This window comes from Trachymyrmex cornetzi, unplaced genomic scaffold (assembly GCF_001594075.2).
Source record: "Trachymyrmex cornetzi isolate Tcor2-1 unplaced genomic scaffold, Tcor1.1 scaffold16, whole genome shotgun sequence".
Classification (NCBI taxonomy): Eukaryota; Metazoa; Arthropoda; class Insecta; order Hymenoptera; family Formicidae; genus Trachymyrmex; species Trachymyrmex cornetzi.
The window spans coordinates 544774-563138 of NW_017296201.1; the positions used below are offsets into that span (position 1 = coordinate 544774).

Genomic DNA, 18365 nt, shown 5'->3' on the forward strand with positions numbered 1-18365 from the left:
AATATATATTTTATGTATATAACATCTATGCAGTATAAACACAATCATTTACGTGTATTACTGCATAAATAGATGCATATATATGTGCGTATTGAATATTATTTAAATATCTACAAAATATTTGGATTTATTAAGATTAATCAGGGTAAAACATTTATTTAAGTATCGAAGTAATAAAAAAATAAAAATACTTGCTTATAAAATGTTGAATATATTGCTATCACTGCAACATATTAATATTCGTAAAGCATGTTTATTTTTTATGTTCTCTTGTATAATATTAATTCATATAAATATATTTATAGGTAATTTGGATTCAGTGCTTTATTGTATGCACACATCTTTTATTATTTTTCTCATATTCTGATTGTTTTTGATATTTTGGTTGTTTTTTAGTGTGATCTAAAAAGATCTACAATTTCCTGGATTTAAAATTTTGAGGAAATATTGACTATGTTTACATGGCATCCTCTTGATCAGGTTTAATAACATCTGTAGTTACATTTGTTGCAATGAATTGTATCATCAATATTTTTATATATTTTTATTTTATATTATTTAATGTTATACTCCGCGTGTATTTCAGAAGAGATTATCTCAAAAACATTCATCAGTATGAGTCAGAATCGATATAATTTAAAATGAAGGTAAATGTAATATATGGTATTACAATCAATATCAGAACATTCAAGATTCACGTAATTCAAAAACAGGTAAATTCTTAACAATAAATCATTTATTTCTTACAATATTATATTTCTGAGCGAAACGATTCGATTGTATAAATTAAAAAAAATTTTTTGTCAAATGATAAATTTATTAAACACACATCTGTGTATATAATAAATATTGTATAAAGTATATTCTATCAAATAAAGAAAACTTTGTGATTAGAAATTGTGAAGAACACCTCTATTGTTGATTCAATTAATTTATTAGTTCATTTAATTTATTATTTCATTTAATTTATTAGTATTCGTATATTACATACAGGAGATATATTAAAAACTAGGAACAAAGACTATAACTTTTTTATTTATTTCTTGTTATAATTTTGGATTGGGGCCGAAAAACTTTTCCCATGGAAAACGATAAGTCGAGTTGTGGCCATATATGTCTTTTACAGAAGATTCCCACTTTTGGTTAAAGTCTTTCAATTCATCTGCAATTAAAACTTCTTAAATTATAGCAAGAATAAGTACGGTTATTAAGGGCGGTATTCATATTCAGTCTTGTTTTAAGACTGTTTTAAGTAACGTCTTAAGATCGGCTTCTTGAGACATCTTAAGGCTATATTTAAGACAGTCTTAAATATAAGAATCGACTACGAATATCCTGAGTGTTATAAAAATATACAAACTGCTTTCAATTTGGATGCTCACGCATTGTAAGCTTTATTTTATTTGTATCGATCATTATATGTGGAAAGAAGGAAGAATGAGCTTATGAATGCGTGTGAGCATCCCAACCAGAACACAGCTACAATGTTACATACTTTTGGATATACAAAAAATTAGATCTCAAATGTACATATATACCTCTTGAAAAGAAAAAAAAATCATTCAAAGCGTTTAAAAATTAATGTAAAAGAGTTTTTTTTAGCAGACTTAAAATCTGATACTTTTTTTATAACTTAGACAATATTAATGAAGTTTACATAGAAATTTCCTTTTATAACTAGTTTTTATAATTACACAATCAAATTTGCTAATTTGCTTATGTGTCACATTAATTATCAAATAAATGTATAAATAATTTTTTAATGAGTACAATATTAGAAACTATAACTTATACATGTTTCCATTCATAATTTCTTAATTATTTTTTAATTAAATTTAATATATCTGTCATACATACTTTCATCCATATTAAATAAATCCTCAGATCTTGTTTCAAAGCCATTTTTATCTTTTTTTATAGTAACAACATATGTTTTGTTGTCTGCTTCCTTTGAAATAACTGTCTCCTCATTGCCTTCACTATCTCTGATTACTTGCTTTTTCTCAATAGTTCCATCAGGTCTACGTATAATCTCCTTTCTAACAGATCTTCCAATTGAGAAATTTGATATGGAAGGTTTTGTTATTTCCATATTTCCTTTATTCCACATTTTTGAAAATTCTACAGGTGGCCTATAATGTGAATTGTAAACATAATATGGGTAATTATTGCGAAAAGGTTAAATCTCACCAACGATTTTGATTTTTACATATAATTAAAGTCGATATAATCCTAAGTCATGCACACTAAATCACGTGGCGGACTCTTCCAGTTTTTTAGATACGACACTTTGTTGATTAAACTTTTTTGAAAAGCAACTATTTGTTTCTTTTTTACCAATTGATTAATTTCATTTTATTCTATGCATAACAAATATTAAGGTACGATTATAAAAAATGAAGTTTTTGATATTTTATATTTCATGTCAGAATATATCAAAATAGAGTATAAAATGTCTTATAAACTGTATCATATTGATTTTTTAATGAAAATTTTGCTTTAATATTTAAAATAATTAAATGAATCACATTTAAAAAACATTTAAAAAACGGCAGTTATGTTACTTGAAAAAATCGATTTTCTCAAAATTTAATTTTATCAATTATATATTGTACATTATTTACGATTCTCATAAATAAGTCACCCTTATATTAAGCACTTATATAAGGTATAACAGTAAACAATTAAAGAAAGGATAGAATCGTTCTTACCTTCCATCTAAATCTGTGTCTACTTTGTTTTCTATTGGTACATCTGCGATGGCAAATGTACCAGGCTCGGGTTTCAGCATTCTGTCCCGGAAATTGTCATTCTTCTCAGCAGCAGCAAACGGTAATGTAATAGCCTTATCGTCTATAAGAATTCTTTTACTTTAGAATATTTTAATAAATCCTTATATATATAGAAACAGTCTTTGATAATCGGAATAACATTCTTTAACGCTTTATTTGCAAATAAAGCATGCAAAATGACAAATTTTTCATCGAATAAACGTACCAAAAAAAGTGTTAAATTTAAAAAAATTTTTCATCATATTATCTATTTGGGATTCAAAGTAAAACATCATTTCGAGTGGATTGCTAGCGATGCTGAAATGCAAACTGTCCTCAGGGTGCCTAGAAAATATCAAAATTAGAATCAAAATTTATTGAAATATTTCTGAATATATACAAGTTTTCTTTTCTTTACCGAAAGTTAATTATATCATCGTCATCATCATCTTCATCACTCTGCCAAATTGGATTTCGAAAATTTTCTTGATGTGAATCATAATCGCCAAATCTGAAAAGTATATTGATACAATCTAAAATTGATGATGCAATCCCTAAAAATTTTTATTAGAATTCTCTATATATTTTTCTAATCAAATTTTCTACAGGCAATGGATCGCGTTGTGTTGAAAATTTAAAACCCATATAAAATTATATAAAGAATTTTATTTTATATTGGATACAATTCACTTGGTGCTACAAATGGAAAAAAAGTTAAAAACAACTTTTTTTTATTAACTATTTAGGTTAACTACTTTAGATTTTTAGATTTATTATATTTATTTATCAACTATTTTTTAGGATATAAAAAGGCTTAAGACCTGATATTGACAATAAGTAAGGTTTTTGCTCCCTATGAAGGTTATTTCACACATATATCGTTGTATGATAGAGTAGCCCCTAATACAGGGGAAATTCATACAGGAACTTTTAAGAAGAAAAAGAAAACATCATTCTATCTTCTTTAGCATTCAGAGTAACAACAATACAACGATACTTGTGTTGACTAGTGCTATCATGTGGAAAATACACCCTGCTGAAAATATCTATAAGTAGAAATATATATAAAAACCACTAGTACTGAAAATATTTAAATATATAATATAATTTTTATATTATAGATTTTTTTCAGCACTGGCAGTGAATATCGGAACGGCCAGTTTCCTCCGGTTTAAAAACCGAAGATTGCATTTATCTTACTGAAGACCAATTGATACTTTCAAAATAATGATTATATTGCAATTTTCTTTTAAAAAACGTAAAAAATGCGTCAACAAATGTTTTCCTTCAACCAGAAAATCGAAGATTCGTTTAGAAAAACTATAATCTCCGATCAAAAACTGAAAATCTGGCAATCGAGAATCGTTGATGATGAATTTTCTAACCTTTTAATATATCAAATTTAACATTAATTGTTTTTAGAGTTTTGTTTGATCGAATGATTGTTTTATCGAATGGCGATATTTGTTTTTCAAGTCTTCGTTTTTATACAAAAAGAAATTAGTCTATTTTTATCAAAATGTAAGGACCTTATCATTTATCATATATACAATACATATTAATATTTTTCATTTATCATAAGTTTAAGTCTTTTACCTGCTTGTACTAGGCTCATTACGACGTGTCACACCAAAAAATTTTTGAAAAAAATCGAGAAATGACATTCTTAAAATAATGAGAATTGCAATAACTGTCAAAATAACGCAACAGCTTCTCCTTCTTCTTCTTCTATATTTGAATGGCCCAGGTTTTAATGCGGTTGGATAATTGGATTCACGTGGCCAGTCTTATCCAATACACCTCCAACCTTCCACAAGAATTTCCTAGAGAAGAATGGAAAGCAGAATTGCTTTCCCCGATGAGATCCGCAAAATATAATAATGTAATGCAAAGCACAGTTGAAGTCGGAAACGCTTTTCAAAAAATTAATGAGATGACGCAATGCCCGAAGCAGGCCAAACCCGCATCCATCCTACTCGAGCAACTAACTAAAACTGCAACAAACAGCATGACCTGCTCCTGCATATTTATTAGTTGCTCACAATCGGCACACGTGTTACGTGTACGCGCAACATCGGATGCAGGGTGAATCCAGCAATTGTACGGGCCATTGGTTGGATCTACAAGCCACAACCAACCATATTCGTTTGCTCGGCGAGCAGTTCAGTGTGCAGTAGGCATAAGAAACTGATAATGTAGTATTAATTTCATGATTTATTAGTTTCGTATATACATTTAAATATTCAAAATTTAATAATACTCGATTTTAATTTAAAACTGCGATTTTAATGTTATTATTCGAATTTGATTATCAATGCAGCTGATGATAACTGTAGAGAATAAATTGTAATTTTTCAGCAACATATAAAATATTAAAGCATTAAAAGTATACATACTTATTTATATAGCATCTATATTATAAAAGGTCACTAGTATGTTAAAAAATGCAAATTTATAGAATCGATTATTGATAATGTCATCGTTCTTCTATTATCCTCGGATCTCCATTGATAGTCAAGAATGTCAAGATGGAGGACTCCATTGATAGTCAGGAAAATTTGCCCAAGGCCGGCTGTCTTTAGTATCTCGTGTGGGTGTCACTACCGTCACACAGGGACACAATTGGACACAATTGTGAAGCTCGCGGACAAACAGTAGTGATCTTTGCGTGAAAATATATCTTTTGCTTTCATTGTCACATTCTTCCTTATACATCTGTATATATATACCTAACATATCGTAAGAGGGTGTACGTTAATAACGGTGTAAAAGTGGCAAATACACGCGGGTCGCGATCGATTAGAAAAAAAAAGCGCAGCGAGCGTGATCCGCTGCGCTCGGTTCGGTGGTTCGGTGATAGTAGTCGCGCATTCCGGCCGGTTACGCCTGTCCGAGAAATGCGGTTCTGAATCGGCGACGGCGCGGGACGGCGCGGTGCGAGTGCGAGTTGCGCTCGTTGCGCTTTCGCGGGGCGGGTGGCGACGGACGAGGAGGAGAGACGCGAGTCGTCGGGTATTGTCAGTGATTGTCAGCGGCCAGCGCGCGCGTTCCCGTTGCCAGAGCACGTTTCGTCGGTTTGTTGCCGAGACGGCAGCTGACAGAAGCGAGCGAGAGTTGACGTTGCCGGACTCCGGCGACAGAAGAAAAGCAAGCAAGCGAGGCGAGGAAAGTAAGGAGGTGGAGAGAGAGAGAGCGAGCGAGCGAGAGCGAATGAGAGAGGTAGGCAGGGTAGCAAGATGGCGAGCTCCTTAACGTGGTCGTGTTGCCTGCGTTTTAAATTCAGCCCGGAGGAGATTGAGCAGCGTTATAAGAGCCAGGAGATCGACCGGATGCTCGAGAAGGATCGGCAGACGTTTCGCCGGCAGGTGAAGCTGCTGCTGCTTGGCGCGGGAGAGAGCGGCAAGTCGACATTCCTCAAGCAGATGCGGATCATTCATGGTATCAAGTTCGAGGTAAGGACCCGAGGAGTTCCATGCACGCGAGACGGCACCACGCGATGGAATCGGTGCCGTCTCGCAACCTTTCGAATATCGGTTCGATTGTCCTATGATCAATGCCATCTCATATACAACACCTGGCTTGTATTTCATTACATGTATTATTTAACCTTTATATTACTTACACATTAATGTTTCTATTTTTTTATCCTATTTTTTTACTATAATTGAGCATAGTATTTTATTTGTTGAAATCTGCATTGTGGATTTCTTACTAAAAAAATAAAGTAGCTCATTGGCCAATCTTTTTCGATGGGAAGATATGTAAAATACAATAGCAGAGTACAAAGGTATTTCTAAAATAGAATGTTCAAATTTGCAATATATATCTGTTTGATTTCAAATTTCAACTATTTTACTAACTTCTATACTAAAGATATTGCAATTCTATTGTTAATTAATTCTTGATTTAACTTACTTTTTATCTTTTTGTAGTTAAAGAATAAATTAAATCAAGGTTAAAATTAATCTACATTGGTAGAAATAAATATTAGTCAGTTTGTTTTACTAACCGGAGGTTCTACAATGAGTCGATAGTCGGAAATCCTAAGTAGGCCTAAGTCTTAATTGGTGAAATTGGCCAATAGTTAACTTGTATGACTAAGGGTACAAGAATTGTTGTAGTACTTGCATAGACTTATATTACAGACATAAGCAACGTACAAGCTTTGACATATGACATGTAACTTATTGTCATCTCTTGGAGACACGGCAGTAAGTTGCACGTCATACTTCATAGCTCATGTGTTACTTACGTCTACAACTTAAATCTAAGTGTTACAATTCTTGTGTTCAGATCCTAAAATTAAGACTGGTTAAGACTTTTGATTACTGACTCATTATAGAATTCCCATAAGAATTGGCATTATAATTGAAAAGAAAGAAAAAGTCGAATATGAGTGGTATAGTGAATAAATAATACAGTGTGTTTATATGTGTGCATATGTATAATAAATTATGTATTAAATATATAGAAGATAAAAAAAAGATGAGGAATAAAATCATGGGTTGTAAAAGAAGTATTGATATCAATTTAACATGCAACATTTTCTGTCATATCTCAAATCCTTTACATATATTTTTCATCGAAATTGGCACACATTAAACATTTAATTATAGATACAAGTTACACTTGTCACTAATTTCGTATTAAACAACGAATATATTTGTCTTGATACTTAATGTTATTATATCACAAAGCATAAAAGTATATTATAAAAGCATAAATATCATATTGTTTCTTGCATAAGAAATATTTTTCAGAGAATTAGTATTGATATTCTGTATTATATATTTTTTCAGCCTGAACTAATTAAGGAATACCAACATGTAATCTATCAGAATATAATAAAGGGCATGAAGGTTCTAGTAGATGCACGGGATAAATTAAATATTCCTTGGGAGAATTCTAAAAATTACGATATCGGTTTTCAATTACTCAAGTTTGAAAATACCATGGTACTGGATACTAGATTATTTCTGCATTATGTGCCAGCATTGCAGAGTTTATGGACGGATGCGTCGATTAAAAGAGCGTTCGACAGGCGAAGAGAATTCCAATTAGTAAGATCTGTTTTTTTTTTTAATTGCACAGGTACGAATCTTGTGCATGCGTGCGTACATGCGTTCGTGCAACTGATATAAATGTAACAATTGTTTATTATTTCTTTATTATTTTTTAATTTATGTGTTGTATTTATATGTGTGATTTGATATTTCCAGAGTGATTCTGTCCAGTACTTCTTAGATAATCTTGATAGGATTGCAAGAGTGGTAATACACATTTTACAATTTATAATTACAATAATTAATATATTTTTATGTATTATAAAGTGTAAAGACAAGTTTGTTATTTTTAATTTTTATTATTATCTATAAAGTGTATAAATATTTTTTAGGATTATACACCGACACATCAGGATATTCTACACTGTAGAAAGGCGACAAAAGGAATTTCCGAATTTGTAATACCGATTAATAATATTCCATTCCTCTTTGTTGATGTTGGCGGTCAAAGATCTCAAAGGCAAAAATGGTACCAATGCTTTGACTGCGTGACGTCTATACTTTTTCTTGTATCATCATCGGAATTTGATCAGGTCTTGTTGGAAGATAGGTATGTTATTTTTTTGGTTTATTCTACAAGATCGTAAAATGAATGATAATAATGTTTTTGTTTTTATTATCAATTAATCTTGTAGGAGAACTAACAGATTGGAAGAATCTAAGAATATATTTGATACAATCGTGAATAACATGATATTTTGTGGTGTGTCTATAATTTTGTTTTTAAACAAAACGGATTTGCTCGATAAAAAAGTGAGGTCACAGGATACAAATATCCGTTATTATTTTCCACAATTTGCGGGTGATCCACATTCCATGAAGGACGTGCAAAATTTTATCCTCGATATGTTCGTCTCGGTCAAAAGGGATCCAAGAAAACCGTTGTTTCATCATTTCACCACTGCAGTAGATACAGAAAATATTAAAGTCGTCTTTAATGCTGTGAAGGATACTATTCTACATCGAAACTTAGAGTCCCTTATGCTTCAATAGTGTAGAAGTGGAGTAATTAATCAGATAAAACAGCTAGTAAAACAAAGGTATGCATCAGAAAAATTAACACTTAATATATTATTAATCCAATTTGTAGTTTTCGAAGAATATTGCGATATACACTACGTCAAAACACATTTTGATAAGACAATATATATGTATGAATTATACAACAATTTTGAATATTTACTTCATATATAGATACATTTACAGTGAAGAAGAAAAAACTGCCTAATGTAAAGATATATTTAAAAAAATTTGACTTTATATATACTATGTATGCGTGCGCGTATACATGCATGTGCGTGTGTGCATGTTTATAAATAAAAATATAAATATATATATGTATATATGTATATATATATATATATATATATATATGTGTGTGTAGGGTGAATCATAATGTCTCAGTATTTTACCATAGGAGATGAATTACCGACTGTAATTGGAAAAAGCGTAGGAGACCACGCCTAAGAGAGAAATATTCATCTCCCATGGTAAAACGTTGAGACATACATTACGATTCAGCCTGTATGTATGCATATGTATATATATATATATATATATATATATGTATGTGTATGTATGTATGTATGTATGTATGTATGTATGTATATGAGATACATTTTTATTATACTTTTGATAAATATTGAATGATTGCGAGATCACTACAAACTCTATTGTATATAATTTTGTATTCTATATATTGTCAATAATTTCTACGATAATGGTTTGTATAAAAAGAAAGGATCAGTTGCAAATAATTCAGTTTAAATTCTTACGATTTTTTGTGTAGCTGGTTGCGTTCAAGAAGACATTACTAGCACTATTTGTGTCATTCTGTCTTCATCGTTCATTTATGAATCAAAGATAGAATGACACAAATAATGCTAATAACGTTTTTCCAAACGCATTCTATATAAATACAATGTTTTTCCCATGATTTAATATATATAAGATTATTGCTGGTTGATATATTAAACTAGAATTCACAAATCTATAACTAACTTATTTTTTATTTATGATTAATTATTTTTATTATTGAATACATTAATATCGTATGAAATGCCAAAGATAATGATTGCGTTCCTTCGTTTTATGTTCGTTATCATGCTTCTACATGATAGACTTAGATTCAACATGATGTTTTTTTGCAATCGCTTTTGGCATTCAAACGGTTAAATAACAAGAAAACCAAATATTAGTTTTCAAGCCATATAAACCAAATGAAGCTAACCAGTTTGTGTTCAAATTGCTGTGGAAAAAGTTCACCCAATTTTTTTCCGAAGAAGCAATGTTATTTAATATAATCAAGGTTGGGAAAGTTACTTTGTGAAAGTAGCTAGTTACAGTTACAGTTTTTTTTGTTTCAAAAAGTAACTAGTTATGGTTTCAAATTACCTATTTTAAAAAGTAACGAGTTACAGTTACAGTTATTCAGAAAGTAACTTTTTCAGTTTCTTTATTATTACAGAACAACATGAGCAACATTTTGATACTATTAGAGCTAATAAAGAAAAAGAGATTAATTTACACGTTTACATTTTTACATGTTAAACAGGTTGTACATAACAGCGGTACTAGAACGTGCCTTATAACTCGAAAAGTACTTAGTGAAAAAATGACTTTATTATAATGTTTTGAAAATCTCTCCACATCAGCTATTAAATTAAATCTGGAATTAAAAATAGGGTATCCCGTTAAAAAAAATCGATTTAACCTTAACAACGTTTTCCAATAAATAAATAGATCTTTTTAAAGCCTATAACTTATGTTTGAAACATTTTTCTCAAAAAATGCTTTGTTTTCAAAACCTATTCAACCATTTCCATACTTTTGACTAATTAAAGGACTCTCAATCTTAAAATATAATAAACAAAGCAATAAAAACCAGGCTACTGAGAGTTACAGTTACAGTTAGAAAAGAAGAACGAAGTTATATTAAAGTTACTGAAAAAAGTAATTCTAACTGTAAAAGTTTTTTATACTGACGCTAGACGGTCATTTTTAGTGTCAATAACTCTTGATATTTGTCAATTTTTATCACGTAATCTGTTTTGACGCTACAAACGTCAACGTCCAGCATCAGCATGAAAAAACGCTTCAACTTAATTACAAGTAAAAAAGTAGTACTTTCCAATCCTGAATATAATAATATTTAAATCTTTGTTTCTTACATTGTGTAAATGAATTGTAGGCTGCTATTATTGTCATTTAACTGAAGATAATTGTACATTAACTAAAATTGTTTTTCCCGTAGATATCTAGCTAGAGTGCTGATATGTATTGAATCGTGTCTTTATATAAAAAATATATTGTTTGAAAATCTTAAATTCTTTATCCTTTTTTTATGTAAATATTTAATTTTTTATATATTATGTATCATTATCTATTATATATCTTTATATATCTAATATAGAAAAAATTCTGTATATTTCTTAAATTAAATACAATATTATGAAGTACAAAATTATAAATTTTAAAGAAATATAATAGCAGCTGTTTTGAATTTCAGTGTAATTATATCACATCATAAGTGTAACAAGTTTTATTTGTCTATTCTGTATATTTGATAACTGATCCTTTATTGATTATTACACTTTTAGAAGAAAAATAAGATCAGTATTATTTTTTTCATACTATGCGAATTAACCAAATCTTTTATTTTCTATATTATTTACCAGATTAGAACAGCAATTTGTATGAAATATATCTAATTTAACATTATAAATTTAATATTGTATTTGTTTATGAATTTTGTTATTTTATGAGTGCAAATGGATATTGATTTGAAAAATCTGACAAAGTTGAATTGAATATTGTAGTAAACCAAAATTCTGAAGAAAGTAAATGTATTTTTTTTTATAGTATAAATTATTGTCAAACTGTGTGTTCTGGTAACAAACGTTAGTATTTTTTTACTGTGTGCACATGTATATAAACTGTATCTAAAGATTTTATGTAATAATGTTGATGATTAAGGAGATAGTTGGGTTCTATGTTGTATAGAATCAAAAAAATCATTTTTATATGTTATTCTATATTTTATCTTTTATTAGTTTAAAATGGATATATACAGGATGTTTGATAATTATTCGTACAAGATTTGTAGGTAAATAGAGTGAATAAAACTGAGTCGAAAAGTCCTGTGACCATTTTGTGATTTTTACAGTAATTAACGGAATATTAATTACTAAAGATTGTTGAATGAGCCTGGCTTGGAGTTTTCGCGAAACTCGAAACTTTTTTAAGTTTCGAGGTTTCGCAGTTTTGTTCTCGTCGCGCGCTTGCAATTGGTATTACACCGGGCGAATACACGTTTATTCAGTCTTTAATAATTAATATTTTGTTAACTGTTGCAAAAATTACAAAATGATACTGCTCGAGTCAGTTTAGTTTGCTGTATTTGCCCACAAGCGTTGTTAATAATTAATAGGTACTACGTGCATTTTGTCTGTGCACGCGCATACGTACACAAAATTCGTAACAGATGATATAATCGAGAAGGAAATGATTTTTTTACATGAAAAAATAAGTCGAAAGCGTAGAATAAAATTTTTTTATATAAGGCTTTGTTTTCGAGGAAATGTACTTTAAATATCCTACAGTTTTAATTTATAAATTAAAACACTTTGAACACGTTAGAAAGCGTTCATAGAATTTACTTCAAAGAACAGAATTACGTACTCGACCGAATGGACAACATTTTCAACAATTTATATACTTAAATGTAATAAAATTTATAATTCGTGAATATTCTATTTTTATCGTGTATTTTTGATTACCCAGTACAATAATGAATACAAACATGAGCAGAGATAATAGTTTACACCCAAATCCAAATGAGTCGAAACATAATTAAGTTCACAAGTATCCGACGCATATATAAAATCGATTTTCTCAGAAACAAAGTCTCTTGAAAAAATTTTGTTATACGTTTTTGATTTATTTTTTTTTATGTAAAATTATCCTCTTTCTGATACTGTCAGTTCATGAACACATGTATACGTATACATGCAATACATATTTTTCCAAACATCATTATAGTTATGCTACAAGCCATTCCAATTCTATAGATTATTTATTACATAAAATCTTTGTTTTAATGTGTGTAAAAGTTTAATAAAACGGAATAAGTTTATAAACAAATAAATTTATAATACACATCTTTATTAACTAGAATTATTCTAATTATGTATTAAATTACACATATATGTATGTATATATGTATGTATATGGTGCGTGTGCGCGTGTCGCGTGTATGTATGTACATATATGCTGTGTGTCTGTTATGTATAAAAAAGTATTGAGGTATATCGTATTTAAGAGCTTTTATACATAAACATTATTTCATACAAACAGCTGATTGTATAAAAAATAATTGATAATCGGTATATTTTGTAAATGATATTTTTACATTCCTATAAAGATAATCAGGTCCAATTTCATCGTTTTTATAACAATAGTATTGTTTTGAACATACCTTGTTTTTATACTAGTTTTTATGTATATGTCGTTTACATACAATTGATATGTTAATACTCCTTACACAGAGAGAACGTCTATGATTTTTATAAAAAGATTTACAAGAGATATAAAAAAACATTGACATTCATCACGTAAATAAATTCGTAAGTATAAGTTTTAGTAATTATATTCTATGTACAAAATTCTACGAACAACCCAGCTTAATAGAAAATTCTTTTGATATATAAGTAGTCAAGTCATAGACGCGGTTGAAATTCGGGGAATTATGTTAATAGCATTTGGTATATATCTTACATTACGCTGCGGTTATATTTTATTGAAACTGTATTCTTGAACTATATATCGATATATGATGATGAATGTATCATATATAGTCTATTAAGCTATTTATAAACAAAACAAATGGAACAAAAAATATACATGTAATGATACAAACTTGAAATTTTATTATAATAACATAGATTGAGACTATAATAAATATGATAACATATTTCTTGAAAAGTTCTAAAATAATTTTTATATCATTTTTCTCAAATTCTCTAAAAAATGATTTTGATACATCCAATTTAATCTACTTAATATATTTCAAGTTATAACAAAGTTGTATAAAATGCATTTAAGCCAAATGTTGAAGAAATAACGTTATATTTATATATACTTTTATTCACACTTACATTCTTAAATTAAAGAGAAGGAAATAAGAATGACTATTTTATTTACTTTTTTTCCTACAATTAAAAACAAGGATATGGATATTAAAACGAAGGAATAATGGATTGTGTATGTTTGTGTATACATAGATAATGATTAATTTTAAATTTTCTCATTTTAGCGCAGCCATGCTCTTTATATTTCATATTTTTCATTTAAATTTAATATTTAAAAAAATGATTATTTCCATGGAACTTGGCAATATTTTTTGATATTAATGCTGACAGACTTATAGTATACATTCTGAATACTAGTTGGCAAATCATCACATATTATTTATATTAATATAACATAAATTGTAAGCACAAAACTACTTTTTTATATATAACGTATTATAAAACCAAGCAATTTCGAATTAAGGAAATGAAAGTTTTCTCTTTTAACAAAAAAAGTCAAAATTATCGTATTTTGTACAATTTTTTAAATTTTATATCTGATATTAAAAAAAAGAACATCAACGAAGTCATTTTAAATGGAATTTTTGTCAAAATAAAATTTAAGATAAAATGTAAGATTATTATGAATTCTTATTTTTCGATTCTTCATAATCACGGTTCTTAAAAGTTCCGTAATGGTTACACCGGGATCAAAATGACCCCAGAGCACATTTAACAGATTATCGTATTAAATACACACGATTTCGTTCTATGAAGTAAAAAAATTACTGGTTAAATGTGCTCTGGGATCATTTTTAACCCTAGTGTGACCGCGAAGGGTTAAATTTAATTATTGAAAATTCTTGAATTTGTAATTAGAAGATATTTTAACGTGTGACAGTTCTGTTAGAAGTTTACATTAAAATCTACTCCATTATTCAGTGGAATAAATAACAGTCTCATAACTTACATCCTATGTATACATATAATGTAACGAAACGAAATTGTTTAAATCGTGTATATTTTCTCATACTTTATAGTGATGTCTCTTTAGAGGTATAGAGGAGAGAATGTTCTATGTATCATCGAAATACAATGGAAAAAAATATGAAAAGGAGATATAATAGTAAACAAGAATAATGTAAATGGTACAGATGCATGATAAACAATAATCTGTGACGTTTGGAAGCACAATAATATATTTAATTTTTTTAACGGTACTATAAAACAATTATTGATAATAAATTTTTTGTAACATTTTTTAATTATATATACTTCCTACATTTCGTGATTTTATTGTCTTGCATTTTATTATATGTGAGCTAAAGAATGTAGATATGTCGTGCCTTTTGTACATTGTACATTTGTATATAACAATATTTTACATGAATTATTATTACAATGTAGTTTATACACAAATAATAAACAATTTTAAAAGACATAATGGTACGTTAATTTACTAATGACCAATAGATGTTATACGATAAAAAAAATATTTTATGTAACAATAGGCTAACAATAGATATTAGTGTGACATTAGTTTACTTGTTCATAGAAAAAAAAGTTGATTACTTAATTACATCATTAGTAAATGTATTGTTATTATAACTATTTATTATTCATTCGTGATTCATGTATTGATATTAAGGCTCCCGAGTACTTATCTCAACCATATTGAATCGTGACATGAGCGTCATGATTCAGTATGGTTGAGGTTGATAACTCAAGGAGCCTTAATATTATATATTATTGTGTTATATGTGACATGTACATATATATGGAATATTTCATACCACTAACCAATAATATAAATGCATTTCGTATGCGTATACGTTAATTTTATATAATAAATGAGTACATCATTTTTTATTGAAGTATTAATTATTACATTTATTTATATATCGTGGTTTTATACAAGGAGTATATTGTTAATTTTTACAATTGTGTGTACGTATGTGAAAAAAATAGCTTAGTTTTCAATCCTAATAATAGCAATTTTTCTTCAAATATTGCTAATATGCGCTAAATAATACGGTACAGAAAATATTTTATCTAAATACATCACATTGGCAGTTATTCTAAGCGATTATAGTAATTACATTATATTTGTTAAAATATTTTTTATATTACAACAACATTTACATTTTTCTTGCTTTAGTAATATATAGTATCAAAAACGTATACAAAAGTAAAAATATAACTTCATTTTTTCAAAAGTTCGCGATATGTTTTCAATTAGGAAAAAGCTTGTAGAACTGTGCAGTCTTTTACTATGTGTTTTGACCATAAATATCTGTATAACTAGACTGCTCACTTCGATATGTTTGTTGCTAAGCATGTTCGCATGATGTAAGATAAAGTCACCAACCGTCCAAAATTAGGGAGAGACTGTTCGAAATTTTGTGAAAATAATAAATTTGAAATAAAAAATAAGTGAAAATAACAAGTACGAAATATAGTTTTCAATTAATATATGAAGAATTTTGTGATTTTTGTTTAAAAATTCGGGTTCATAAAATACATTCAGTAGAAAAGTACAATTAAAAAAAATAAATTCATAATTTTTTATGCAATTTTTGTTGTGATCTCATGTGATGTTATATATATTAAGTTATTAGTTATATTTACAAATATAATAATATAATAATATTGTTTATGCATAATAATACAATGTGTTTCATTGACATTTATTAAAAAAGTGTTTATCTATTAAAATTTAATTACAATTAATTTTGAATTTTTTTTAATGTCCTTTTTCTTCGTACGGAGTTACCGTAAATTTTTTAGTTTCAAAGTTAAAAAACATTTTAGAAAAAGAAAATTTTTTCATAATAAAAAAATTATATTTTTGCGAAAAATCATTGTGCTAATTTTTTTTTAAAAACATTTTGAAGCTTATAAATTTTTTTTATTTTTAATTTTAATTTAAAGTAGATTTTCCAAGTTATAAAATCTACTTTAAAATGCTTATTTGTTAAATTTTGTCCAATAATGCTTCATCCAAGTACAGTATTTGTACAAAAATAACAAAAATATTTAAAAAATGTCAATTTTTAATATTTTTGTAATTGGAGACCAAAGTATTGTAGAGGCAAAACGTCAATTTTACAAAAGTTTTCTCTTTAAAATGCATTTATAAAAACTTCTTTATTATTTTTTTTTCACCGGGATATTTAAGTTTTTGTAAAATACGAGAAATCACAAGCATCTCCGAATTTATGAACGATAAAATATTATCGTTCATAAATTCGGAGATGCTTGTGATTTCTTGTGACATATATGTACATAAATGTGTAGTGTTTGTTATATAATAACCCCCCCCCCCCCCCCCCCACTTACAGATAATACATATGTATGGATGGGCATAGATAAGAACTTTTCAGCCTCATTTTTATTTCTTTTTGATAACCGAAGTGAGCAATCTAATTATAGCAATCTTTTGACAAAAAAATTTTAGAAAACGGCAGCATCGATCGATGTGTGTACTTTTTAATTCGTATTTTTTTCTCCTTACATTATAGCTCGATATATATCGATTATTAAATATTATGAAATGCTCTTATACAGTTACTTATGTTTGTATGTTTACGCGTATAACATAATCTTGATATATGTAAATTTGTGTATATGATACGTGTATTCAAGGAATGTAATAAGTAATATATGCTGCAAAATTATTTTCGAAAGATATCTGAGACAACTAAGAGATCTCACTTTCATTTATATCATAATAATACATGTTATATATGTCGCAGAAAATTACAACAATGCATATATATTCCTAGTTAATTATCACTTTTGTAACGTATTATTTTGATTTGTTAATTATTGTTGTTGTAAGAAGATACATTTCTGTAACTTGAAAAAGTATAACTCGAAATTTTTCTAATACGAAAGTGTAAATATTTATTTTAAATCTTGTGCTTTTAAGCTGATAGAACTTGTGTAATTTCGTAGCAAGTTTTTCTAACTTATTACATCTCTTTAGAATAACATAAATATAATAAACTTCTTAAAATCTGCGACTGTTAAACCAATTTTACACACTTATATTAAGAGTTAAATGACTTTATCCATTCGATATAAAGCAATTACATAAGTGTAAACAATTAATTTAATTAACGGAAACATTGATACGAAAATTATAAATATTTTTAACATATATAACAATCAACAACAATTACATTTAAATAGTTCTACGTTTACATATCTCATATATATGTCAAAAAAAGTGAAAGAAAGATAATAGTGTAATTAAGATATAAACAAATATAATATCAGGAAATGTTGAGAAGAATTACTTAAAGGCATAAAAAGGTGCCTTAATTAATATAATATTATGCTAACCTGAAAAGAACTTAGATATTTTTAATTATGAGATTCACATATGAATTATGCATAAAAGGATAAATATGTAAAATATCGCGTGTTTTCGAAGATCTATCGCTTCGCGATATTTTACA

At 28.0% G+C, this 18365-nt stretch overlaps 2 protein-coding genes across 4 annotated transcripts; one reads left to right on the forward strand and one right to left on the reverse strand.

Annotated features, from left to right (window-relative positions):
• Nucleotides 1-990: 990 nt before the first annotated feature.
• On the reverse strand, nucleotides 991-4504 carry LOC108758883 (uncharacterized). The gene is made up of 6 exons (XM_018504094.1): nucleotides 4368-4504; nucleotides 3190-3282; nucleotides 2998-3116; nucleotides 2712-2853; nucleotides 1858-2132; nucleotides 991-1162 (listed from the first exon to the last, which is right to left on the reverse strand). The coding sequence occupies exons 1-6, from the start codon at nucleotides 4433-4435 to the stop codon at nucleotides 1047-1049; spliced, it is 813 nt and encodes a 270-aa protein (XP_018359596.1). The 5' UTR covers nucleotides 4436-4504; the 3' UTR covers nucleotides 991-1046.
• Nucleotides 4505-5581: 1077 nt separating this feature from the next.
• Nucleotides 5582-15114, forward strand: cta (Guanine nucleotide-binding protein subunit alpha cta). Of its 3 annotated transcripts, none has more exons than XM_018504091.1 (6): nucleotides 5582-6223; nucleotides 7571-7831; nucleotides 7991-8041; nucleotides 8167-8384; nucleotides 8470-8874; nucleotides 14943-15114. In XM_018504091.1, the coding sequence occupies exons 1-5, from the start codon at nucleotides 6008-6010 to the stop codon at nucleotides 8825-8827; spliced, it is 1104 nt and encodes a 367-aa protein (XP_018359593.1). In that variant the 5' UTR covers nucleotides 5582-6007; the 3' UTR covers nucleotides 8828-8874; nucleotides 14943-15114. The 3 variants fall into 3 exon arrangements, with proteins under 3 accessions (XP_018359593.1, XP_018359594.1, XP_018359595.1); XM_018504092.1 differs by lacking the exon at nucleotides 14943-15114 and adding an exon at nucleotides 9029-9059; XM_018504093.1 differs by lacking the exon at nucleotides 14943-15114 and having other exon boundaries at nucleotides 8470-8587; nucleotides 8701-8829.
• The last annotated feature ends 3251 nt before the right edge of the window (nucleotides 15115-18365 follow it).

Coding starts and splice junctions, on each gene's coding strand:
- LOC108758883 (XM_018504094.1), bottom strand. CDS start 4,435: ATGTCATTTCTCGATTTTTTTCAAAAATTTTTTGGTGTGACACGTCGT. Junction 3,283..4,367: donor AATGAGCCTAGTACAAGCAG/GTAAAAGACTTA, acceptor TATACTTTTCAG/ATTTGGCGATTATGATTCAC. Junction 1,163..1,857: donor TTTATTTAATATGGATGAAA/GTATGTATGACA, acceptor TTTTAATTGCAG/ATGAATTGAAAGACTTTAAC.
- cta (XM_018504091.1), top strand. CDS start 6,008: ATGGCGAGCTCCTTAACGTGGTCGTGTTGCCTGCGTTTTAAATTCAGC. Junction 6,224..7,570: donor TTCATGGTATCAAGTTCGAG/GTAAGGACCCGA, acceptor ATATTTTTTCAG/CCTGAACTAATTAAGGAATA. Junction 8,385..8,469: donor CAGGTCTTGTTGGAAGATAG/GTATGTTATTTT, acceptor TTAATCTTGTAG/GAGAACTAACAGATTGGAAG.